The sequence below is a fragment of the Cucumis sativus genome, chromosome 6 (genome assembly GCF_000004075.3).
Source record: "Cucumis sativus cultivar 9930 chromosome 6, Cucumber_9930_V3, whole genome shotgun sequence".
Lineage (NCBI taxonomy): Eukaryota > Viridiplantae > Streptophyta > Magnoliopsida > Cucurbitales > Cucurbitaceae > Cucumis > Cucumis sativus.
In genome coordinates, this window is record NC_026660.2 from 4,704,287 (window position 1) to 4,729,650 (window position 25,364).

Here is a 25,364-nt window from a genome sequence, read left to right on the forward strand (position 1 = left end):
TGCTACCAAATCAATCACCGTTAAGTTCTGTGAGATGATCCCCACTGTCGGATCTACAAACCGACGCAAACTATTTCCAATCATCCAACGACCAGAAGAGGGCTGTGATACTCATGGGTCACAGCTGCGTAACTTGATCAAATTTCAAAGGCAATCGGGCTTCTTATCGGTGGGGATGGCCAATCGAGCCGAGATGAAATTGTGATTTTCAGAGAAATTTTTCTCGGGAAACTCGGCAAGAAAATTTTGGAGCAAGAACGAGAGAAATGTTCGGGTACACGGGCGTCAGCAACAAGGGTGGAGAAGTAGACCTAGAATCTGGAGAGACCTTGTACCCAGGTTTGAGCTATGGCGAGAATCAGCTCCGATGGGGTTTCATTCGTAAGGTCTATGGAATCCTCGCGGCGCAGATCGTTCTCACCACCATTGTCTCCTCCGTTACCGTTTTGTATTCTCCGATCAACGACCTTCTCCGGGGAAATTCTGGCCTTCTTCTGTTCCTCTGCTTCTTACCCCTAATTTGTAAGTTGGTCATTGACTCATTTCCAAATCGTTGTCGAAAGGTCCTGGTTTATCTATTTGTTAATCGGATTCGTTTTGTTTTTAAGTTAACTGGGTGGATTCATTTTGTGATTTCGTTGGATCGGAATTTGGGATGTCGATTGAGGAATTATGGTCACCGTTGTTGTTGTTGTCTTCTGAGATCGACGTCCTTATTTTTGGTAGAGGGTCAATTTGATGATGGAATGTTGTTGTTCGTGGATTTTAGGATTCTTTAATTTGGTTAGAAGAATTATTTGTCGATGCAATCTATGATTACGTTATTTTTAAGCAAGAAAAGCTGTTGGGGATCCTGGCTTGTTCTCTGTGCAATCTGGTTTCTGCGTTCGAGCATGGAAATGCTTTGAAAGTTCAGAATGGTTGCCAATGCAAGAGTACTTTTGGTGGATTCGTTTTTGGGTTTTGTTATTGTATCAAGACCAATAATTCGTGATTTACTTAACCAAAAGTCGGTTGGCGCATTGCCTTCTTGAATGGAGACGAAGCTCTAACAGAGGAACTTTTCTTTCTTTGAAAATGTGATGAACTTTTCCATATATCATTCTTGTTACTTGCTCTATATGGTTTTGCTTAGTACAATGTCTATCGAGATCAATTCCAAGAAGGGGATGTTTGATTGTTTCTACTTTGCAATTCCCGTTTCATTTTACTTTTCATCCTTTGTTCTTGGTTCTCAACAAATGGTATTGCTGCCTGTAATTCCTTGGTCTGTTTTTTTGTTCTTCAGTTTTTTGTCTTTCTTTTTCCATCAATTTTGATGATATGAATAATTTCTTTTCTGAGTTGCATTATGGTTCAATATCATTCACTAACTTCAAATATTTGCAGTACTATGGCCCATGTACATTTACAGGCAGAAGCACCCTTTGAACCTTGTCTTCCTCGGAATTTTTACTGCTACACTTAGCCTCACGGTTGGCGTCAGCTGTGCGAACACTGATGGTAAGTATTGGTATAACCACAGTAAACTGTTTAGACATGATGATCTGTAATCGTGTTTTAGAGTGTGTTTGGCTGATATCATTTCAAGTGTTTAATTTTGAGGATGAGTCATTTTCCAAGATTGAAGTGGTTGGATTCAAAATAGCTTTTAAATATATTTTAAACACCTTTTCCAAAAGAGTTTAAATAAAAATGGTTTTCTTAAAACACTTTTTTCCAACCCCAAAACGCCCCTTAATGACCGGTATTGAAATGTGCGATTCTGTACTTGTACTTGCAGGCAGGATTGTGCTAGAAGCACTAATTTTGACCTCAGCAGTAGTTTCTTCCTTAACTGGTTACACCTTCTGGGCCTCAAAGAAGGGCAAGGACTTCAGCTATCTTGGACCATTTTTGTTTACTGCCCTAATGATTCTCCTCCTCACTAGCTTCATTCAGGTTGTTTTCACTCCCCATTTACTATTTCATAATCCACCCTAGCCCTAGTGGCTCTATTCTTATATTTATCATGAGCATCTTGTGGTCTATTTTTAAGTGTATGCTTTGGTTTTGTATTGTAGGCATTCTTCCCTCTCGGTCCTACTTCCACTGCTGTTTACGGTGGAATTGGTGCGATAATATTCTCGGGGTACATTATATACGATACTGATAATCTGATCAAGCGCTTTACATATGATGACTACATATGGGCTGCAATCACCCTATATCTGGATATCCTGAACTTGTTTCTCACCATTTTGCGGATGCTGAGACAGGGAGACAATTAGGTGGACAAAGTTTCTCTCTACCTGAATTCAGGCTCAATCGTTCAGTTGCTTATTAAATATATATGTGTGTGTTTAAAAATAATTTTCGGAAAAAAGTACATAATACTCTGAAGTATTTTCGTGTTGTCTTCTAGTTTTTATTGCTACTGAATGAAGTTTGATATTTTAGTTCAATTTGTGCACCTAAATTGCCTTATATAACACATGCTTTATTTGTAAATTCTTAAGCTGGAACTTTTGTTGAACTTGCATGAATTTTTTACTCATGCTATATAATTTAGTACCTTACATGTTGGTTAAGATTAACCTCAATAATCCAATAATCCTATTAGGGTTGAATTAAAAAATTTTAGTTTTTTTTTTGTTGATTTTAGATTAGAAATGTTTTTATATATAATTGAAGAAAATGAGGTAAAAAAAAAAAGGTTGTTTGTTACTTAGAAATGACAACTCAATCCATATTTTAATGGTTGGGTCAATGAACCTGAAAATACATTTTACAGTGTTATATAATTTAATATATTACAACACATTTTAACTAAAAAAATGTAAAGTTTACTGTATTACATGTATTTCTTGACATTTTTATCTTTATTTAATATTAATAGAATTTTATATTTTAAAATCTGAAGTCCAATATCTGAATTACATCACAAACAATTTTTATGTTTGGAAAAGTGAATTTGAACGCAACTAAACTAAATTGACAACGAACTTTTGAAATACTTTAAATTTAAATTTTACAAAGTGTAGACACAAATTTGAGGAGTTAAAGATTTTATTAAACAAAAAATTCAAACTAATATCTAATAAATCAATTAAATTCAGCATGCTCCATTATTAGATACAGAATCACAGTCAATAAGTCACCAATTAGTTTAAAATCAACAAAATACTTCTGAAAGTTGGAGGACTTAGATTCACAGTTTAACAACCCCCCAAGAAAAAAATGAAAAGCATTTGTCATATAAGAAAGTTTGCTGAACAGTTGATACTTTAAAGATGAACACAAAATGGCATTTCTTAGTTGAATAGTGCCTTTTCACGCAATATTAATTACAGACACCCCTCAATTTGCAACAATGTTGTTTGACAGTACATTTGGATCATGGATGGATGGAAATGGCATACGCTAAAAGCAGAAATATGTATACATTAATAACTTGAACTTTGACAATAATCAAATATCTCAATGCATTTTAGATGGAAACTCACTCAACATATAGCGTGGAAGAAACGAATTAACGATGCATCCGTGCAACTCTCTCGATTTCTTTGATTATCAACTCTTTTTCTTCTTCGAACTGTTCGTCCTCAGCACCTGTAAAAGCAAACATAACATTGCCATTTTTAAGCTAATAAGAAGGGAGCATAGAATGTGACAGCAATGCTTTGCCACTTTTAAACTATAACAACCTTTCCCAGGAGAAAGATTGTGAAGCAATTCCAGAAGCTTTTCGTGGTTTTTCGTCAGAATAAGCTTGATTTCGCGTGGCTTATTAGGATTTGCAACAAAAACCTGCAAAAGAATTGGACAAACTTATCCAAAATATAGGCATGATCACATATTGTCCAATGAGACGGGGAAATGGTGACCCAAAGAATGTTAAGTAAGCATGATCCACAGACCATCTCAAATTAAAAATTGATTTTAACCATGTAAACCAATTGCCTTCTTGTTGTAAATATTTCTATTTGCAGTTAACATTACGGTCATCATCAAATTGAAAGAAATCAGACTGGTTCACATCTATTTGAAAAGGAGTTTCTGTTAGCAAGCGCTTAAAGTGCTCCAAAATTTCTTAATCCAAGTCTCCAGGATGAACCTTCACTCAATTCAATCGAGAAGCAATTGACTATATTAGACACTTGGTTGGCTAACTTTTTTTTGTGAGTATGGCTTATTTGGGAACAATTATAGGTCCTTGTTAATTGTTCTCCACTTATTCATCTTTACAAATTTTGAATTTTCGTAATACATTTTATGTACACACACACACATACATTTTAAATGTTTAAAATCTAAACGTCTATTGAAGTTTGATATGGTTAAGGTCACTACTGTCAGGTTGAACCATTTAAAGAGTGCTGCAGCCGGCAGGTTGCTAGACCAGCATAATGCAAAGAAAAGGCAAATTCGATGGTAATAGATTTTGAATGAGTTAAGAATACCGAACTCCAATAAAAGCTGCATACAATACCTTGAATATGTGGAAAGCAGACAGTTGGATGTTCTTGCTGGAATCCTGCTTGAAAAAACCAAGAATATGAAAAAGGCTTGAACATCCATGGTAAATAATATTTGCACCAAATGTTTGACAAATTGAATAAACACTAAAAGCATTCTACCAATCATTACCTTTAATAGAGTCATCATTACTTTCAAGTTCCGAATTTCTAGAATGTAACGCTTCATTATTTGGGAATTCGGAGATTCCAATAAAAATTCTGATAGAAGCTAAACTCAAAAAGAAAACATTTTTCAGTATAACATTGTATAGTTAGGTATTTACTCATATAAAAGGAGATTAATAGAGCCACTCACCTTCAATGACTGCCTTCTAGTTACATAATTGGAAGATGTCAAGAGTGCTTCATATCTGTCAAAGAACTGGAAAATAATATCTCATTATATGAACAAAGAAATGGAGTTAGCGATATAAAAAAGAAACAACTTTGTGGGTGAAGGTTCCGTATCGAGAGAAGATAATCTCAGGGAAACAGGCTAATCTATATCTTGATTCCAGACAACCATGGGTCTAAACAATATCATAAAATAGAACTGTTGATATTTTGAAACACTATAAAGGCCAATTTGGAAATCTAATCCTTGGATCATGTCGCTTTTAATTAACATTGGGACTAAATCAATCTATTTATGAAGGAATGAAGACGAAACAAATGAAAGTATGAGGATTAAGTCGTTCAAAATGACAAAATTTAAGGGCTAAAAGTGAAGGTAAAAGTGAAGAAGAAGAAGCAATATACCTCATCATAATGAGAGCTCAAGAAGTCGGAAACTATATCAGGATGTTTTGTAAGCAGGTCCTGCCAGAAATGTACTTGTTTCAAGTTTACTGTTTGCACAATGGGTATTCCAATCTAATGCATTTTGGGTTATGTATATACTATACAGAAACTTATGTCTAACCTTAAAAGTAGAAAATGCATCCGATGCAACATCAAAATTAGGTAACTCCACAAACTTAAAGAACAATTCAAAACTTGCAGACTCCAATATGTACCTGAGAAATCACTACAAAAATAAACTGTGAAGAAATGAACTTCCCTCTTATAAACTGAAATATGAGCTTCCTCGTCTACCGCTAAAAGGAAAGATTATTAAATGAGGTTGGTACAATGTGGCCAAGGGCTTTGCATTTTTCAATATAGAGGTGAAACTAAAAGATACAATTTCACCACTCATCTAATGATTTAGAGGGTGGCTGTCATGCCACATTGAATAATTTTCCAACAAGAGTCTCGCCTCCATAACTTTTAATGACTGGAAAATCACTTTGTTAAGTTCCCTAAATGATGTCACATGGGTAATCTTTAGTTCAAATTCATAAGGTAATTGATTCTAAAAGAGGGGCATGTTCAACAATTTCAGAAAATGGGTTTAAGAAACATGAAAATCAAATAGAGATCTTGAGCGCTATGACAATTTAGAATACAAACAGGATCTGCTGTTATGCAATTACGTTATAGATTTATTAAATATGAAGGAATGATAGTATTAGTAAGTGCCTATCCAGCAATTGCCATGTGATGGCTTTGGGCCCCCAAATTCAAGGATACAAAAATGCTAAAAATATGAACTAAAGTTACTGGTGTGTACAAACATGTCCATAGAATGAGCAATGAGTGCTTGCACTTCCAAAATTGTATAATACTTCTTTGTAATCTTGTCAACCAAGGCTTTATATGGAGCTATAGAAATTTCTTACCTAAATTCTAATGTAGCATCAAACTTTTATTGAAGAGCAAAGTAGCACCATCAACTATACCACATTGATGAAACCTTAATGGTAAAAGAACATGCATCTTACTTTGCAAGTGTTGGAAATTTGATGCATTCCCTCAACATATTTCCACAGTTCACAGCAATTTCTTTGTTGTCATAGCTGCATGTAACAGGTATAAGGAAAGCTGTAAGCAGACTGGAGACGGTAGTACTGAACTTAGTACTAATCTGAACATTCCGTGAAATGATCTTAGCAGTTAAATAGTATAAGTTGGTCAATGAAATAAAGCCACCTACAAAATAATACCATTGTCTGCAAGAGAAATAATTACTCTTGCCTATGAATCTCCCTATTCAGCAGATAAATTATTCACGACTTGACTCTTCTACGATAAACAAACTACTCCAGAAAGAGGTATCCTTGAACTTACCACACAACGAGAAAGTCTAACAACTCCAAATGGTTCTCAATGTACTGTACACAACAATAAGTGGAGGCAACCTTTTGTTTCAACAATATGGACCAACAATTGACAAGGTCCTTTCTTGCCTACATTTAAAAAACATCGTCAATCAAAGGTTGATTAAGATGAACATTCTGCCCAGCAATCAACTGTTAGAAATGTAAGATATAACTCACTTCCCATCCCAGAACAGGCAATTTATGGATTAGAAGATCGATAACACACTCTTTACATATTTCCTGTGTTAGCTGTAAAACTTGATCCGCATTGGGTTCAACCTCCGCGTCTCCAATGAGCATACATCTCATAGTAACAAAATTCTTCTCAACTTCTTCCATAGCCTGAAGCAAAGGATCATTCATACATTTAAACAACCTCCAATTCAAAAACAAAAGAATTCCATCAAACAATTCCCGTAAACCTAAATGTAACTCCAAATTATCCTCGACCGGAAATTTGAGGAAATGAAACTAACCTTCTCAAGAGCTCTAACTTCAACGACGGTTTTGGTATCGAGAGCCATAAGGCTATCCTTGATGAATTTGGCAACCTCTTGAGGGGTTTTAGGCCTCGATGGCTTGAAGAATGAGAACGACATGATCGAGAGCCGAGATCAAATTACTTGTTCCGTGGTTCCTCAACGTTTGCCCTAGCGATCTTCGTTGAATTGTAGAGAATTAGCTGAAGCGACGTTCTTCGTCGTAAAGCTTCTGTGTATTCAATCGTTCGTGTGAAATTTTCTGACGGAATCTTCAACCAAACATTCACATTTTTTCTTTTGTTTAATTTTAATAATCAAACAAATGCAAAAGATAAAACGTTGCTTTATTGTTCCCAATTATGGCGTATGATTACGAAATCAACGATGGAACTGGACGAGGGAAGAACAACGCGGGGTGTTTCGCAATGAATAGGAGTAGGATGGTGTACAGAAACTGAAGCGACGTCGTTCGTTCCCAGCTTTTCGATGTATCGGTTTGACCTAACGATTGTCGTACCGTATATGTTCCTTTTTTTTAATAAATGGGTAATTGTTTTAAATTTAAAAAATTGTTTGAAAATATTTTTAAATTTTAAATATAGAAAAATTTAGTAATTTATGTTTTGATTGAGCCATTAGTGAATCGAGGACGAGCAAAAAATTATAAAGTTTCTAAAGTGATACATACCGTAAAAGTTTATAAGATATCAAATTGATATTTGTTGGTAGCAAGACCCACCAATTTTTTTAACAAAAAAAATGGAGTTCACGAATCCTATTTCTCGACTTTTTATGACAAACACACCTTACTGTCTATGTGATAGATAGTGAGGTTTTTAATATTGTGCATTCCCTTTTATATAAACCATATAATAACTCTTATTTTCTTTTTAAAAAATTATCACTTTACGAAAAATAGATGAAATAATAAATATCCTCCCACCAAACATAACAAAGCAAACAAATAACACACAAACCATCTATGTTATTGAGATTCAAAAGTTATAACGATTTAATGAGAATCTTCAAATACGAATTCATGCTTTATTTATTGACGATGGAGTAAAAAAGAACTTGATAAAATATTTTTAAATATAAAAAATATCTTATATAAGGAATATTTTTTATATTTTTATTTAAATGAAACATTTAAAGAATATATTATCATTTGATGTCGAAATTAATTATCCTAAATATATAAAAGATATTTTGTTATTTTTTAAATAAAAATAATTTTATATTTGTTAAAACCTCTAACACATTACATGTTTTTATTGAATATTATATGGGATACGATAGACGAATGTTCTCCTTCTCCCTCTATGATTGCAATAAAAAAATAACTTTAATATAATAAAAAAATTAGAAAAACTGACAAGGTTTTCTATCAAATAAAGTTTTTTCTATGAAATGTAAATTTTAAAAAAACCCAATTAAAGTCTATTTTTAAAAATTTAGTTTTTAACTTTAATTTTTTAAATATATGTCTATTCTTTTCCAATATCTTACCATTGTTAGATGTGTTAATTCTCAATCAAAGTTAAAAGTAAAAGAGTTAAAAGATTTTTTTAGTTTTTAAAATTTGACTTGATTTTAAAAAACATGTAAAGAAGTAGATAAAAAGAAAATAATGAAATACATGGTATTATGATTAATTTGAAAAATGGAAAACAACAAAAGTAAATGGTTTTTTAAAATTAATTTTAGTTGCATGAACACATAAATTCTCACATATTGCTAAAATCAAAAATCAACCTTAATAACTATTTTAAAAAAACAATTAACTATGGAGATCGCTTTTTACTTATTATTTTTTTCAATCTAATCACGAATAAATCTAATCTAAACTTTCACAATACACATTTGAAGCAATGTTTGTTATGAGTTCCTAAAAATTTCAAGGATTCTAACATAATTCGAAACTCATACTCCTAACATCGTCTCTAATATTATCACACATTTAAACGTTTGCTGACTTGTAAATGACAAAAAAAGGAACACTCTTGGTAACTTGCAAATATCAATTTATTTTTACCCCTCAAACTTCGAGGTTCATTGCATCAATCTATATATTGTATTTAAACTTTTTTCGACAAACAATATGTGAAACTATGAGTCAATTAAACTCATAATTATTCGTAACGTAATCAACGTAAATCATTATTACTTTTAAAAATCATGATAGGTTTATCTATTAAGAATTTTATTTAGATATTCTACAAATTAATTAATCTCACAATTCTCAGTAACATAATCAATGTAAACAATTGTTATTTTTAAAAATCATCATGCTTTCATTCACAAACGTGATAAATGAAGAGGTTGTAGGAAGGTAAATATTATTAGCGATAAATGAAGGGGTGTAGAAGATGTAGTTACATATGATCATTATTTTTTTTTAAATACGCTTATTCTTTAATTGAATTAAAACTAAAAATGTGAATGTTGAACAAAAATTTTTGACCAATTAAATTCTACCACATCATCACAACAAATATTCAATAATTAAATTTTATTGGATTTTGATAATTAAGTTTACTCAATCAAACTCAATTCAAGTCCAATAAACAGATTAGTCAAAGTCCAAACTCAACAAGCAGTTGAATCCAAGTCCAATAAAGCAAATGGGTCCAAGCCCAAGTCAAAACCCAATAAGGCAAATAGGTCCAAGCCTAAGCCCAACAAGTAATGGGTCAAAGCCCACCTAAAGCCCACAAAATTTCTCTATAAATAGAGACATTTGTCATTCATTTGTGGATGTCTTTGGTTGAAGGAAGAATTGAAGCACTGGAGAATTGAATATTCAAACTTCTTATCAACTTCGAGTAAATACCATGAATTCCATAAGACTGAGTCTCAAATATCGCAACTACAACATCCTAAAGACCGAAGATCAAAACTTGCAACTACAACATCCTAAATATCGAATATCAAGACTTGCAACTACAACATCCTAAAGACCGAAGATTATGAAATTTTAAGTTTTTAAGTTGTATTCGAGAGATGGCATCAAATGAGTAAATATTAGAGATTGTATCGAGAGAATACATCAAATGAGTAAATACTATAGATTGTATTAAGAGAAAACATAAAATGAGTAAGTACTATAGATTGTATTAAGAGAAAACATCAAATGAGTAAATACCATAGATTGTATTGAGAGAAAGCATCAAATGAGTAAATACCATAAATTGTATTGAGAGAAAGCATCAAATGAGTAAATACTATAAATTGTATTGAGAGAAAGCATCAAATGAATAAATACTAGAGATTGTATTGAAAGAAAACATTAAATGAGTAAATACTATAGATTGTATTGAGAGAAAGCATGTAAATACCAGAGATTGTATTGAGAGAAAGCATGTAAATACCAGAGATTGTATTAAGAGAAAGCATGTAAATACCAGAGATTGTATTGAGAGAAAACATGTAAATACCAGATATTGTATTAAGGGAAAACATCAAACGAGTAAGAGAAAACATCAAACGAGTAAATACCAGAGATTGTATTGAAATAAAACATCAAATGAGTAAATATTAGAGATTGTATTCACAATAATCATCAATATAACAAAGTTTAATTTCACCCAATACACTTCTTCCAAATCATATGTTTAATTTAAAAAACGAATCATTTTTTTTTTTAAATGAAATATTTGACAAACCTTTAAAAAACACTTTAAATAAAAATCCAATAGTTTTTCAAATGAACGATTTGGGTAAAAGATTTGGGCCGAAAGGAAAATTACGAGGCAAGACACGTGGACACGTTGCTTGAATGGCAGTTATCAATATAGACAAGGGGTATTATAGTAAATCAACTATTTCCTTCGCCAATGAAACCGCCGACTCCACCGTTCCTCCAACTATAAAGCCCTTCCTCCGATTTCCCTCCCCGGTATTTATGACTGCTTCTCCCTGAAGCCAACAAATTTCGCTCTCAAATTTCACCGACGAAGAGATTGGAAGTTCTTCATACAAAATGCGAGGCCACGATTGGATCAATACGGTTCTTCCTGATGAGTTGATCGTTGAGATCTTCCGGTGCCTTGACTCGAAGCTTAGTCGCGATGCTTGTTCTCTCGTTTGCCGGCGTTGGCTCAAGCTCGAGCGCCTCAGCCGGACCACCCTACGAATCGGTGCAACCGGTAGTCCCGACCTCTTTGTTCAGCTCCTTGCTCGCCGTTTTGTCAATGTCAGAAATGTCCACATTGACGAGCGATTGGCCATTTCTTTTTCCCTTCATCCAGTAAGGAATCAACGTTCACTTCAATTCTCCCCTTGAAATACATTTAGGTTTTCGGATGATGCTTTTTTTTCTTTTTTTTTTTTAGTTTTGATGTTTTCACCAATGGAATTTGCGTGTTGATTTGATTTTATGATTGTATTGTGTGCAATTGAAAACTTTGATTCTCGTATCAAGCACTCTGGAGACTGAACTAGAATAATAATAATACATTTTGTGAATTTAGGTCAGAGGATAAGGAGAAAGTAATCGGCAGAATGGTTCAATTTTACACAGAGTGATTGTACGCGTTGTATTTAGGTCATTATGTGAAGTTATACTAGCGCTCAAGAAACAGTTTTATTCAGGGAGGTGAAATGATTTTTAAGTTGTGTGCAACTTCAAAATTTAATAGCTACTCGAATGAAATTACCCTTGCTTGTTTAAGTTGCTATCTTCCAGATGTATAGCTTGGCGTGACATGTTCTACTTTTTGGGTACTAATTATTGTTGCGGCAAAGAATCGTTTTGTTTGAGTTCTGTTTGATGTATTGATTAGTTTCTTCTTCTTTTCTGGTTGTTGTTGTTATCACCTTTTTTTAAAAAAATCTCGAGGAGAGGGTATTAATTTCACTGCCCGTCCGAGTTGAAGATTTAATTTAATGAAATTAATAAATCAAGGATCAAATTCAACCAAAGCATCACAAAGATTTTTGAGAGTTTTATTCGAAATTTTTATGCAGAGAAGAAGACGTCGCAAAGAAGCCACGCGTTTGCCATACCATGGAGCTGATAATACTGGGGCTGAAGGTGTGTTGGATTCTTCTTGTCTGTCAGATGCTGGGCTAATTGCTCTCTCCGTAGGTTTTCCAAACCTCGAGAAACTAAGCTTAATTTGGTGCTCTAATATTTCAAGTCACGGTTTGACATCCCTAGCTGAGAAGTGTAGATTTTTGAAGTCACTGGAGCTACAGGTAATTCTTAATTTACGAATAAGGAACACAGTGGAACGTCAATTTTAATAGAAATGATACCTTGTGATACATTTAAAGATCATTTTCTCATTTAAAAGCTCATATATAATTGAGACTCATGTCCCTAGTTTGTTACTGTTGCAAAAATCTACTGTGCTCGCCAACTATCTTTTTGAAATTCATGCATGGTAGTAGGCGTGCCTTGTGCTTTTCCTTCTCTTTTTACCTTATTGTTTTGCTTAACTATCATGTCCGTGCAGGGTGACACCTAATCATTTGGGGACAACAAAGAGATAGGTAATTAATATCATAGGTAGAAAGGTGGCCATCACGATCTTACTTGAACAGGATCTGTTCCATGGATTGTACAATTATGTCATTGTGTTCTAAGGTAGGAAGGTGGCTATCTTGGTTTGGGATGTGCCCTTGCATTGTGTCATTTAGAGTTTTAGACATCCAAATGGCTTCAGAAAAGGCAGATGGCACAACCTGCCTATATATGATCTTCACTTGTTCAAGTTCTGCCAATTATAGAATCTGTTCTCTTATGTGGTTAATAGCTTTTAATTCTAGTAGGATAGCTGTGTAGCCAATGTATGAGTCTGGCTTTAGACTGAAATCTTGTAATGAAATGGGTTTTATTCATCTGGAGTTGCAGCTGAAGTCTAGCTTTTCTGAATCGGAATTTATTTTAAGACTTCCTGTTTAGATGCTTCTATCGATTATAATCGTGGTTTCCCCAATGTGTTTCACCTATGCTTCTTTATCTCAAGATTGGTTACTATGAGTCGATGTCCTTTCTGAGATGTACTTATTTAACTCTGATATAGGGCTGCTATGTTGGGGACCAAGGTGTAGCTGCAGTTGGGGAATTCTGTAAACAACTTGAAGATGTAAATCTACGTTTTTGCGAAGGATTGACTGATGCCGGTTTGGTTGCATTAGCCCGTGGTTCTGGGAAATCATTGAAAGCATTTGGTATTGCAGCTTGTACCAAAATAACGGACGTCTCATTAGAATCTGTGGGTGTGCACTGCAAATACCTTGAGGTGTTGTCGCTTGATTCAGAAGTTATCCACAACAAAGGGGTGCTTTCTGTAGCTCAAGGCTGCCCGCATCTGAAAGTTTTGAAGCTACAGTGTACAAATGTCACGGATGAAGCTTTGGTAGCTGTAGGCTCCTTATGTCCTTCTCTAGAGTTGTTGGCTTTATACAGCTTCCAGGAATTTACCGACAAGTAAGATTCTTTTAAATAGAAAAATAGGAACTCATTCTCTCCCTCAACATGGAGACCTCATTTTTGTGATAATTAAACCTTCTTTTGAGCTGTTAAATTTGAAGTCAAGGGAATTTGTCTTTTGGGATTTATCTCCTTGATTTAACATAGGGATATACATACAGCATGACTTCATCGAGAACGGAACACTATATCTGATATTTTTGTCAAAATTAAATGTGTATTAATGGTTGACAGTACTAGCATCAGGAAGAATCTTGATCTTCACATTTTTCATTTATTTACTCTCCCACATTCTTTTAATGATGATTCAGGGGTTTACGTGCCATTGGAGTAGGCTGCAAGAAGTTAAAAAATCTCACTCTAAGTGATTGCTATTTCCTGAGCGATATGGGCTTGGAAGCTGTTGCAGCTGGTTGTAAAGGACTAACACATCTTGAAGTGAACGGCTGCCACAACATTGGGACCATGGGACTTGAATCCATCGCAAAATCTTGCCCGTATTGTTTCTTTACAATTCCTTTGGACAGTCTTTTTAGAGTATTCAAATGTTTCTAGATTTATTATCTGCAATTCTTGCTGGCTTCCTTGCTGTGGGATTTCTTGTAGAGCTATTCTTGTTCTTGGCAATTGTTTGTATGGGTCATTACGGGTCACTTCCATTTAATCACAGTGATTTTTTCCACTGTTGATTATCTCATTTTTATTGTTTTATTTTGAATCTCTTCATTGTTCCTTTTTTTCAGCCAACTCACTGAATTGGCTTTGCTGTACTGCCAAAAGATTGTTAACTCTGGTCTTCTCGGAGTTGGTCAAAGCTGCAAGTTCTTACAAGCGCTTCACTTGGTAGATTGCGCAAAAATTGGAGATGAAGCGATATGTGGCATAGCCAAGGGATGCAGAAATTTGAAGAAACTCCATATTCGTCGATGTTATGAGGTCTCTTTCTCTCTCTCCCCTCTTTTTTTGTGACTTCACATTCATCATTGTTATCCGTTATAATTTTTGTTTTGTTAAAAAATTATATTTTTGTTTGATTGTTGTTATGTTGTTCGTTGCATCTTTGGGTTGAGTTTTCAGCAGGATGGCTAACCAAGTTTATTAATTTTCAAAAAGAAGTGAAGAACAACAATTTCATCTTCATATTGTTTGAGTGATACTTTGCAAATTTGGTGTTCCCATCAGTGAACTGAAAAATTTTCGACAATTTTATCTATGGATATTAATGTTGACTGCCAACATTAACTTTCCTTTACTGTAGTATTTGATCTTCTTCCATATTTGTATCTGTCTAGTACTTTACGAATACTATGTGTAGAAAGCATCAGACCCTCACTTGGTAAAACAAGTTGTATGTGGCTTGGATTTATCAATCTACCCTGCCTCAAATATTGACATTCAAGTGGGAAGGAAGGGAACTAACTATTAATCAAGTTATTTCTTTATATACTAGGTTGGGAATGCAGGAATCATTGCTATTGGCGAGAATTGCAAATTCCTCACAGATTTGAGCGTCAGATTTTGTGATAGGTACAATTTTTTAATCTCAGAAAACTTTTCTTTTTGTCTTAATCCTTATGATTTTAACTTTTAGGGTTGGTGATGAGGCACTTATTGCCATTGGTAAGGGTTGTTCCCTTCATCAGCTGAACGTTAGTGGGTGCCATCGTATTGGTGACGAGGGAATTGCAGCCATCGCTAGAGGTTGTCCCCAGTTGAGTTACTTGGATGTAAGCGTTCTTGAGGTATGCCCCTTGCTTCTCTTTGAATGCCAGTTTGAAATAAATATCTAGGGGACTATAAACACCTTAAACTTAAAATCATTTTTAAGCACAGGCCTCTTTCATTTGATGTTACCAAGTAATGCATTGGTATATACATTTGTAAGTTCTCCTTTCATCCTTGTTCCTGAACTAAAGCTTCACAATTGCTAGAATTACAATTATACACACATTAATTCCATTTAAGTGTTACTACAAGAAAATTTCCCTGGACGCTGCACCACAATGCATTTATCAACTTGGAAATAAGTGACCATATTGTAATTTGTCCAATCCCTATACACCATTATATGGTCAAAATTCATCCAATTAGTTTATCACTAAAATTAGATCTTTTATCCCAACATTTTTAATGTTATTGGACAGAACTTGGGTGATATGGCAATGGCTGAGTTAGGCGAAGGCTGCCCATTGCTCAAGGATGTGGTATTGTCTCACTGTCACCAAATAACTGATGCGGGTGTAATGCATCTAGTGAAGTGGTGCACCATGCTCGAATCCTGTCACATGGTCTACTGTCCAGGTATTTCTGCAGCTGGAGTTGCCACTGTCGTTTCTAGCTGCCCCAGCATAAAGAAAATTCTCATTGAGAAATGGAAGGTGAGTGAGAGAACAAAGCGACGTGCTGGTTCAGTTATTTCATACCTTTGCGTGGATCTCTAGAACTTATTCTCGTGCTGGTGACACCTAATTTCAGCAAATCGATTTGAATTTGTGATGGTTTTACTTTTCAGTTGGCCTTTGAGGTTATTTTGTGCTGTATGTTCAGTTGTAGTTCTTAAATAAGAAGAGGAACATGCTTTTGTCAAAAGAGAAATATTGACAGAGCTTGATTAAACCTCGTTGATAATATTTGTATAGAGGAGCATCAGCCTAATTAAGGGACAATTCTGATGTGAATTTAAGAAAAATCCGGCAGTTTAGCGAGAATGTCCCGTTGGGGTGATTTGAACCCAATTGAGGCCGAGAAGAGCTCAGAGTAAGCTTCAAGTAGGTGGTCTTGACTTTGTAGTAACAAACTAATTTATATAATTGTAACAAAGTAAGTTCTTTTAGCCCAGGGGAAATCTTATTATTATTATTTTTATCATCTATTATAATTGTTCCACGAGTATGTTTAACCTTTGCTCTTTGTTTCAAATAAATATCCTAATTGAGACTTTCTTTTTTGTTTAACACACTGTTTGCAACATAAATGTGTAAGAATGGATTCCTGTTGCCATGGTTGTGTGCTCTTGGATGACCGAGTCCACATATTTTCTGCATTGTATGGTTTCAAAAATCATTATCGATACTCCTTTAGGTGCCCCGAGGCTTTGGTGCGTTTGCATCATCTTGTACCATTTTCTCAGATTGTCAGGTCCTGACTAACATGGTTAATTGCTTCTAGGACATATCTCCTGATATCCATGATTTGATTTTTGAAATTTGGGATCCGACTACATCTTTTACTCAATTTTCTTGGTATCTCGTGGTTCTTATGGTATTTATCTATACTAAATTAGCAAGTAAAATTTGCTCTTTTAGTCATGACAACTAAATCAACGTCTAGAAAAAATGTTCTTAAGAGGAAAATAAATTTAAAAGCACGGAAGGGGTAGTTTTAAACCTAGCATTTGAAACTAATTACAAAATCTATCTGATGTTTTTTTAGTTTGTAAATAATTTCAATATATATTTTTTTATTTTGAGAATTTCTTGAAAATTATTTGTAAGAATTTTCTACCCTTGTTATTATAATTAATGAGATTCTAGTTTGATGGATTATTTTTTCTCTCTTGGAACCGGGTTGCAATTTTTAATGTTAATCTATTTTCTACATATATACAAATTAAACTATTCAAGTCGAGTTTATTTCTTAAACTAAGAAAATTGATGAATTTTTTGGAGAAATTTAGTATTGTGGTATAGTTCTTTCTCAAGGTTGTTCTTAATTTTAGAAAGTTAGGAAACTATATATTCTTTCTTATGTTTCTTCAACGTTGAACAAAATGTAGGGAGCTATACACTTAAGTTTTTAACCTTAGAAAGTTGTGTAGTTGAGATCAATCACACTTCTAGTCTTTAGAATCAAATGAAGTTTTAATTTTCAAGGTCTTTCATCTTTCAAGGGCTTCATAGCAATTTTCATGTTCTCAATTTTGGTATTTATTTTATTTATAGAGATTTCAAATGGGCTGTATACGATCGTTTTCTTAAGCAAAACATTTATCTAATTTATGTTTTCAGATCTGATTAGCCTTCGAAAGCAATCTAAGCTTAATCACAGTAGAAGCTGATAAGCTCATAACAAATTTTCAGATTGAAGATACATGAGCTTCTACGTTGTGGCTAAGTTTCTCACCCAAACAATTTTCTTAAAATTTTTATGCTCTAAAAATATTTCTTCAAATTCGGAATTTCCTTTTAAATTTTAATTTGGAGTTGTTTTTCTTTTATCCCTCCCGGGTCTTACAAAAACGTTTTGACCCAAAAGAATTACTGAATTTCCCATTTTCCAATACACAGCACAGCTTCCCAGTCACCTCCGTCCATTCTTCTAACCGGTAGTTATTGAGCTTGAGCATCCGTCGCGGAGAAGAAGCTATGCCTGATGGTTGCGGCATCAGAGCCATTTGGATCTTCAGCAACTTCGACGCTGTTATTTTCTCCAGGTTCTCTCTTCCTCATCTGGTTTTCCTCGACCGCATGAACTAGAATCGATGTTCTTTAGAATTTTCTTTCTTTTACTTTCATTTTTAATTTCTTTAGCTTTGCAATTGAATCGCTCTATTGTTTTTTGTCATTTTTGAATTCGTTCGTTCGTTTGTTTTCTTTTCGGATTATCGATGCTTTTTTGTACATCGATGAAGAATTACTTCCTTAGCTTTTAATTTTGATGTTTCTGGTGCAATAATGCTGGTTTCTTCATAATTCAGTAGCCTAATGTTCCGGTTTCATATTTATTTGATTATCTAATTCCTTCTTCTATTGGCGTTTCTTTACAGGAGGTTTCCAGTGGTAGAGAGGCGGTGGCGAACTGCATGCAAGATCGAGAATGATAGATGTAATTCTGACGACATCGCATCTGACGTGTCTCCGGTACTTCCTAATGATTCGGAGTTAGCTGCTGCATTTGTTGAGAGAAAGAAGAGGTTAGTTGAGATTATTTTCAGTTTTCTTGTTAGAAAACTCGTTAGGAAGTTAATTTGTTCTTTTATTTCTACGAAGTCGATGGCCTAGTTGTAGTCTAATGTACTAGATTTTGGTGTCGTTTTTGTGATGTATGTCAAATGAAATATCAATCTCTCGCAAATCTTTGTGATCATTTGGTGTTTGGTGTGATCTTAGTCTAAACACAACTTTGCTAAATTTATATCAATCTAACACAGAGTAGATTTTCTGGTGTAACTGGTTTCAGAATGTACTAAATACGAGCCGCTTTCATCACTAAGTGTGTTGTGTAATATTTTTCTCACTGGTCTTTGTTAGCACATATTGTAATGTCAATCTATCACTTGTAGTTGATTTGCTGGCACCACTGGTTTCAGGATGTAGTTGTACAATTCTTTGTTATCATTAAGTGTGTGGCGTGATCTTCTTCTCACAAGTTACATGTCTTTATCATCTTGTAATGCCATATCACTAGCAGTAGATTTACTGGTGCTGATGGTTTCATGACTTAGTAAATGCCAATCTTTGTCATCATTGAGTGTGCAGTTTGATCTTATTCGCACAAAGTACTCTGTTGTTGCTTTTGATGAAGGCTAACTATGATACAAATTAATGGAAATATACTGTTATAAGTTGTTATTTCCTGCAAAGTTCGGCACAAAAGGATTAATGGTCGTAAAAAGTTCTTGAGTATTGATGCTCACATTTTATGAGTGCTTTCTATTCCTTTCATCCTTCTCTCCCTTCATTGCTATCAATTTTCCATCTTTGTACAGAGAGGGATCTGCTTGTGGGTTTGGTATTCGTGTTATTCAGTCATATGAGGGAAGTGATTCTTGGGTTGATGACCCTATTACACGCCATATCATTGGACTTCATGTGAAGAAAGAAGAAGAGAGTAGTATCTTTCTATGGCCCCTAATATTGAACATAAAGAGCCATTATTCCATTCTTGTATTGCCCTTAGTTGAACCACAGCACATAAAACATTATGCAAGTTTGTGCAAAAGATCTGATTGTGGAAGTGCTATTGGAGCAGAAAGTTCCTTATCCTCCCTCCTGCTTGATCTTCCTTCCATCACAGGGTAATGTAAGTTATTTGCTCTATTATATTAGGAGTAGAATACCATCTTCATTATTTCGAAGGCCCTGAAGTAGACGAGTTTTATAATTTTTCTGCAGGGCATTCATGGTTGCACTTGCTATTGGTGATGTAATCACTGGTGATGCTGTTGAACCGGATGTCCTCGTCAGTGCATCTCCATCTGTGGGAGGTTTATTGGATTCATTAACAGGTAGCATGGGAATATCAGGAATCTCTGCTAGGGCAAAACCTGTAGCTTCTCCCAGCTCATCTGTCAATCCTTCTACCAATACTGTGGCAGGAGCTCTTAATTCAGATGCCCCTAGGCCTTTGGATAAAGATGCACTTAGATCTTTCATAAGCAGTTCAATGCCCTTTGGTTGGTATTTGGTACTACTCTATATCGCTTTTTCAAAATTTATTACTTTGCTCGTGCAGGTTCATGTATCTGACTGGCCTCTTTTTTTTCTTTTCTTTTTTTGGTGTTAATTATATGCTAGGAACACCCTTGGATCTCAGCTATACCAATATATCTTCTATCAAAGTAAATGGTTTTTCCTCATCAGATCCGCCTCCTGCTGATGTTAAACAACCAGCATGGAAGCCATATCTGTATAAAGGGAAGCAGAGAGTGATACTTACAATTCATGAGATCATTAATGCAGCTATGTATGACAGGGATGAGATTCCAGATAAAATATCAGTTTCTGGTCAAATAAATTGTCGAGCTGAATTAGAAGGGTTGCCTGATGTTTCCTTCCCCTTAGCAGGGTCAAATAAGGCTCGCATTGAGGGCTTATCATTCCATCCTTGTGCCCAAGTTCCTGAACATGGTATAGATAAGCAAGCTGTGATGTTTTCTCCCCCACTTGGTAATTTTGTTTTAATGCGTTATCAGGCGGTATGTGCTGCTGGGCCTCCTGTTAAAGGATTTTATCAATTATCCATGGTCTCTGAGGATAAAGGTGCTTTTTTGTTCAAGTTGTGTTTGATGGAAGGTTATAAAGCTCCTCTGTGTATGGAGTTCTGTACTGTGACTATGCCTTTCCCTAGAAGAAGGATCGTATCTTTCGATGGAACTCCTTCAATTGGAACAGTTTCCACTACTGAACATTCAGTCGAGTGGAAAATTTTAGCAAGTGGACGAGGGCTCTTGGGAAAAAGTATTGAGGCAACTTTTCCTGGAACAATTAGGTTTGCACCCTGGCAAATCCAAAGATTGCATTCTTCAAGTCCTGTCACTCCTAGTGTAGAAGAGGTAGATAGTGATGTCGAGGCTGAAACTGCAAGCAATGTGGTCAACATTGAGGAATTTTTAATGGAAAAAATGAACAAGGATCTTCCTCCAGTCGAACTAGAGGAGCCATTTTGCTGGCAGGCTTACAATTATGCCAAGGTAAACTCTTTTATACTATTGAGAATTATAACATTTCTTTGCTGAAAGTTTGAAGTTAGTTCTTTTTTTTCTAAACAGAGTTCGAAGTTAAATCTTATCATAAAGTAACCATGCTTGCATTCTCCTGTTACGTTGAATGACGTTGTGTTTCCTATCATTATCATTTACTTTGGAATCCATGGCATGAAACCTTCTGCATCTTGTTCTTGCCTTTAGATCATATTAAAAATTCAAGGCATCAGAAAATGATTTTTATATAATTATCTTCTTGTGTATAAGTGAAATGTCCAACCAATCTGTGCTTGTCTGATGGTATGTTGGAATTTTTTGTCTACCTACATGGAAATTCTGCTGAGAAGGAAGGTGCTCTTTTTCTTTTGTTATTTCTCATGTGTTTAAAGGCAATGCATGTTCCATAACCTATTTGTAGGATTAATGATGGGTTGGCTGGTTCCGATTTGAAATATAGTTTATAGCAGGTTGTCTGAAACACTTTTTCTGTTGATTCTGATCTCAGGTATCGTTCAAGATTTTAGGGGCATCGTTATCAGGAATATCTGTTGATCCTAAATCTGTGAGTTTCTGATCCCGCTTTGCAAATCTCATTCTGGTTTATTAAGCTAGGCCACATGTAGTTCCAGCACTCGTGTGATGGATCAGACTGTTGAATGCATGTATCTACCAATACGTATATATGTTAAACTAGTATGATTTTAGATGTAGGTTGACGCACATGGAGTTGTTTTAGGGTGCATAAAGCTTGCTTCCCAGATTTATTCCACCCGTTCTTAAGTACATTTTCAGCATTTTCTGATAGCCACATCACATGTTTATATTTGTTGAATCTCTATTCATTTTTGTTCGTGGCATTCTAATTCAACTACACCATAAGGTTACCAAACAACGGAAGTACAGTTACTTTTCTCCTCAACGTTCTCTGGTTGTGGTGACAAAAATTTTCTGCAATTATTTGCTGAGTTTTATTTTGCTTGGTTGGAGTCCTTTTCTGTAGGGTTACTACTGCTTGTGGGCCTTGTTTCTTTTATATGCCCTTTATTCTTCGTTTTTTCTTAATCAGTGCTGGTCTTCTATAAAAATAGAAGGAAAAAAAACTTTCCTCCCCTTAGATTTAGTTGAGTTGTAAAATGGTTTTTTCTTCATCTTCAATCTTCAATCTTCAATCTTCAATCTTCCTCCTGTTACGACTCTTATAATTTCTTGACATCCATTTTGCCTCTCCAATAATGCCCCCAATATTTACTCTTGAACGAAGATCTTCCCCTTTTTTGCACACGAATTAGCTTATTTTCTGTTTGTCTTTTATACCATATGGAACTGAAAATAATATATGTTCCTAAACTCTTCAAATTTTTCTGCTCGTTCAGGTTAGCATTTATCCAGCTGTTAAAGCTCCAGTTGAATTTTCAACCCAGGTTTGTAATTTTACCATGGCGGGCTTTTGTTTTCTTTTTGTTTTCGTTTTCATATGGCAATATAATAATAATAATAATATTAAAAAAAAAGAAAAAAGAAAACCCGGAATACCTTCTTTTCTCTGTTCTACAACTCAACGTATAAGCTTCCATCACACAGCACTTTAAACGTGCAAAGCTAAATTTTTTTCCCCTATAATGAAATGAAAAGCACTTCTTGTCTGTTTGCTATAATATTGTCGGGTTCCTGTTTATTAAGTTTGTAAAAACATTTGTTAACCTATTCATTTAATTCTTGAAATGCACAGGTTACCTCAGGGGATTACATTTTGTGGAACACCTTGGATAAGTGCCCGTCTGTTGCCTCAGAAACAATATAGCTGGTACATGCCACTCTATTACACAGTTCTAGTGATTTTAGGTGGCGACCAGTCTATTTCGGTTCCGTTATTTCTCCACTTTACTGTTACGAAAATCTTCCATGTTTGTGCTAATAGGGACATGTATATTCTTGTTGAATTACACCATTTGTTATTTGTCACACCAGTCAATGAACAATTCCCCGCAGCAGAATTCTGTGGGTATATCTTTCCGGTGAGCAGAATTTTGCACTCATCACTTTGTAGTCTTTGTTACACAATTCTCGTTTGCACTTTATTTAAAATTTATTTCACCGAAACGTGCACAATGTAATTAGGGGGTCCAAATAGATGTCTTGCTTTGTTGAAGGCCCTGGGCTTTTGACTTTTGAGATGCATACTAGAATGGTTTTAGCATTAGTGCACCAATATGAGTTCTAGAAAACACCGATTCTTGCGTTAGGTTACTATTCATTTTTGTGGTATTCTGAATTGTTATTGCATTCTCTTATCTATCTTGATAGAAAAATTTATGCTCTTGAAAAAGAGATGACCCAATTCATCGTCGGAGTTGGGCTGAAAGAGCTGATTCCAATCGGTCAGTGTTTGAAATTAAGTATAGTTGCAACTTTAGTAATTAAATTCAAATTAATAAGTATATAGTACAATTTTAAAAAATTTATAAATATAACAAAATTTGTCAAAATCTATCAATAATATAAGTCTATCACTGATAGACAATGTTACAAATATTGTTTCATCACTGACATGCTATATGAAGTTTATCAGCGATACAAGTCTATCGGTATAATTTTGCTATATTTGTAATTTATAGTTTTACTATATTTGTAATTTTTTTAAAATTTTGCTATATCTTTAATTATTATTGTTAAAATAGTCCTCCATTCCAATGAGAAAGGCAAAATTACTACTTTACCCCAATTTATTTATAGGTTTTTAAATTCTACAACAAATCCATTTGTCATTTGTCATTTTTTTTAATAAGAAATGATATTGGCTATTAGGCGTTCTCTTTTTCTTTTAAAAATATGATGGGAAATTTATTTAAAAAGAAAAGAAAGAAGATAGATTGTATGATTTGGGTCATGTCATGCACATAAGCTAATGATTACATAAGAACATCAAAATCATTGTGCTGAATATTTGTTTATGTTAATTGATTTAATTGTTAATTTGTTGATTTGAAGGTGCAGCTGCTTGTACCGATCTCATTATCAGTGCATGCAGAGGAACTTTTTGGTACTCTCTAATTGCACTTGTCTGCCTGGATGGTCACCACACAATCAGCCTATCCGCCTTTCGTAAGGTACTCCTTAGTACCCTCCATATCCTCTCTATCAAATCCTACCTTACACCTCCCTAGAGAGAGAGACGTTCTTATATCATACAATTATTAAAAAAGAAAAAAATGGTTTTCAAGTGTCAAAATGTTCATTTTTAGTCTCAAAGCTTTGAATTTTTGGTTTCAATTTAGTTAGGTTTTAAAATTTTGCAATTTTGTCACCAGTTTTTATTTTAGATTCACGAATTTTTGGGACATTTTTTTAAAATATCAAAATAAATTAAAATATTTACAAGTTATAGACAAATTTTGGATTCCGTCATTTTCTATCACAATAACATGTTCTATCAATATGCTAATTTTCTATAACCAATTTAATATAGGTTATAAATGTTTTGTAAAATTTACTATTTTTAAAGGTTCTTCTAAATTTTTTCATTAAATGTGTACGGTTTGTATTTCATTTTAAGATCTATCAGTTAATTTAAATAAAAGGTTGACACAAAATTGAAAATAAACTTACAGATTAGAGATAAAAAAAAAAACTTACTTTTCTAGGAAGTATATGAAGTTCTATGAAAAAATGTCGATTTAAGTTTGGAAGGAAAATCGATCTAAATCAACTTTTAAAAAAAGATCTAAATTAAAACATTACCATGATTAAATGCATTTGTTTTTATTTTAATAAAAAAAATGATTTCAAGTTTAAGTGTTGTTTTGGTCCTGCACTTTCATAGTTCTTTATGGTTCCCAAACTTTCAAATGATATGTTCCAGTGTTTGTATATTGTATAAAAACCATTCTTATCCTTTAATAAGTATTATTTTGTTAATCATTTTAACTAAAATGTAATGTGCTTTGTGTAAAGTAAGTATAGATTTATTTTTAGTTTGTAATGATTGTTTTGGGAACCAATTTAAATTGTGTTAATTGGAATAAAATACCTATGCAAGTTCAGGCCAAAATTTCCTTTGAACTTTTTTTTTCTATCTATGATTAATGATAAATATATATATATATATATATATATATATATCTGCAAGTACCCAATAACAGTTTAAAGATATTTTTAAAGAATGGTAGTAATATCAAAATCTATTGATAATAAATTTAGCTAACAGAAATCTACAGGTGATGTTCTTTTTTTTTAAAAAAATATATTTACTGATATCTTGAGTCTAATTTCTATTTTAAAAAGGCACATTTATAGTTTTTTGAAAATTTAATATGTTTCAAG

At 34.0% G+C, this 25,364-nt stretch overlaps 4 protein-coding genes across 5 annotated transcripts; 3 read left to right on the forward strand and 1 right to left on the reverse strand.

Moving 5' to 3' along the window:
• Window positions 1-157: 157 nt before the first annotated feature.
• Window positions 158-2,497, forward strand: LOC101211383 (BI1-like protein). The gene is made up of 4 exons (XM_004153378.3): window positions 158-522; window positions 1,390-1,503; window positions 1,784-1,941; window positions 2,064-2,497. The coding sequence occupies exons 1-4, from the start codon at window positions 267-269 to the stop codon at window positions 2,268-2,270; spliced, it is 735 nt and encodes a 244-aa protein (XP_004153426.1). The 5' UTR covers window positions 158-266; the 3' UTR covers window positions 2,271-2,497.
• A 650-nt stretch (window positions 2,498-3,147) lies between these two features.
• On the reverse strand, window positions 3,148-7,611 carry LOC101216176 (calcium-binding protein 39). Of its 2 annotated transcripts, XM_004144912.3 has the most exons (12): window positions 7,177-7,611; window positions 6,878-7,042; window positions 6,669-6,787; window positions 6,323-6,397; window positions 5,422-5,515; window positions 5,259-5,318; window positions 4,816-4,881; window positions 4,630-4,728; window positions 4,472-4,516; window positions 3,687-3,789; window positions 3,486-3,591; window positions 3,148-3,402 (listed from the first exon to the last, which is right to left on the reverse strand). In XM_004144912.3, exons 1-11 carry the CDS (start codon window positions 7,297-7,299, stop codon window positions 3,512-3,514), a joined length of 1,029 nt encoding a protein of 342 aa, XP_004144960.1. In that variant the 5' UTR covers window positions 7,300-7,611; the 3' UTR covers window positions 3,148-3,402; window positions 3,486-3,511. The 2 variants fall into 2 exon arrangements, with proteins under 2 accessions (XP_004144960.1, XP_011656644.1); XM_011658342.2 differs by having other exon boundaries at window positions 3,164-3,591.
• A 3,457-nt stretch (window positions 7,612-11,068) lies between these two features.
• Window positions 11,069-16,500, forward strand: LOC101216664 (F-box/LRR-repeat protein 4). Its single transcript, XM_004144914.3, has 8 exons — window positions 11,069-11,431; window positions 12,151-12,381; window positions 13,212-13,618; window positions 13,933-14,118; window positions 14,365-14,557; window positions 15,072-15,148; window positions 15,213-15,363; window positions 15,766-16,500. The coding sequence occupies exons 1-8, from the start codon at window positions 11,165-11,167 to the stop codon at window positions 16,060-16,062; spliced, it is 1,809 nt and encodes a 602-aa protein (XP_004144962.1). The 5' UTR covers window positions 11,069-11,164; the 3' UTR covers window positions 16,063-16,500.
• Window positions 16,501-17,778: 1,278 nt separating this feature from the next.
• Window positions 17,779-23,241, forward strand: LOC101206253 (AP-5 complex subunit mu). The gene is made up of 8 exons (XM_004144915.3): window positions 17,779-18,053; window positions 18,387-18,533; window positions 19,329-19,637; window positions 19,735-20,015; window positions 20,137-21,032; window positions 21,550-21,606; window positions 22,418-22,465; window positions 22,774-23,241. The coding sequence occupies exons 1-8, from the start codon at window positions 17,986-17,988 to the stop codon at window positions 22,843-22,845; spliced, it is 1,878 nt and encodes a 625-aa protein (XP_004144963.1). The 5' UTR covers window positions 17,779-17,985; the 3' UTR covers window positions 22,846-23,241.
• Window positions 23,242-25,364: the final 2,123 nt, after the last annotated feature.

Excerpts from the sequence above, each read along its gene's own strand:
- LOC101211383 (XM_004153378.3), top strand. The coding sequence starts at position 267 with ATGTTCGGGTACACGGGCGTCAGCAACAAGGGTGGAGAAGTAGACCTA. Across the intron at positions 523-1,389 it reads CTGCTTCTTACCCCTAATTT|TACTATGGCCCATGTACATT; the intron begins GTAAGTTGGTCA and ends AAATATTTGCAG. Across the intron at positions 1,504-1,783 it reads CAGCTGTGCGAACACTGATG|GCAGGATTGTGCTAGAAGCA; the intron begins GTAAGTATTGGT and ends TTGTACTTGCAG.
- LOC101216176 (XM_004144912.3), bottom strand. The coding sequence starts at position 7,299 with ATGTCGTTCTCATTCTTCAAGCCATCGAGGCCTAAAACCCCTCAAGAG. Across the intron at positions 6,788-6,877 it reads TGCCTGTTCTGGGATGGGAA|GCAAGAAAGGACCTTGTCAA; the intron begins GTGAGTTATATC and ends TTTTAAATGTAG. Across the intron at positions 5,319-5,421 it reads ATGCATTTTCTACTTTTAAG|GACCTGCTTACAAAACATCC; the intron begins GTTAGACATAAG and ends CATTTCTGGCAG.
- LOC101216664 (XM_004144914.3), top strand. The coding sequence starts at position 11,165 with ATGCGAGGCCACGATTGGATCAATACGGTTCTTCCTGATGAGTTGATC. Across the intron at positions 11,432-12,150 it reads TTTCTTTTTCCCTTCATCCA|AGAAGAAGACGTCGCAAAGA; the intron begins GTAAGGAATCAA and ends ATTTTTATGCAG. Across the intron at positions 15,149-15,212 it reads AGCGTCAGATTTTGTGATAG|GGTTGGTGATGAGGCACTTA; the intron begins GTACAATTTTTT and ends TTTAACTTTTAG.
- LOC101206253 (XM_004144915.3), top strand. The coding sequence starts at position 17,986 with ATGCCTGATGGTTGCGGCATCAGAGCCATTTGGATCTTCAGCAACTTC. Across the intron at positions 21,607-22,417 it reads TATCTGTTGATCCTAAATCT|GTTAGCATTTATCCAGCTGT; the intron begins GTGAGTTTCTGA and ends CTGCTCGTTCAG. Across the intron at positions 22,466-22,773 it reads CAGTTGAATTTTCAACCCAG|GTTACCTCAGGGGATTACAT; the intron begins GTTTGTAATTTT and ends TGAAATGCACAG.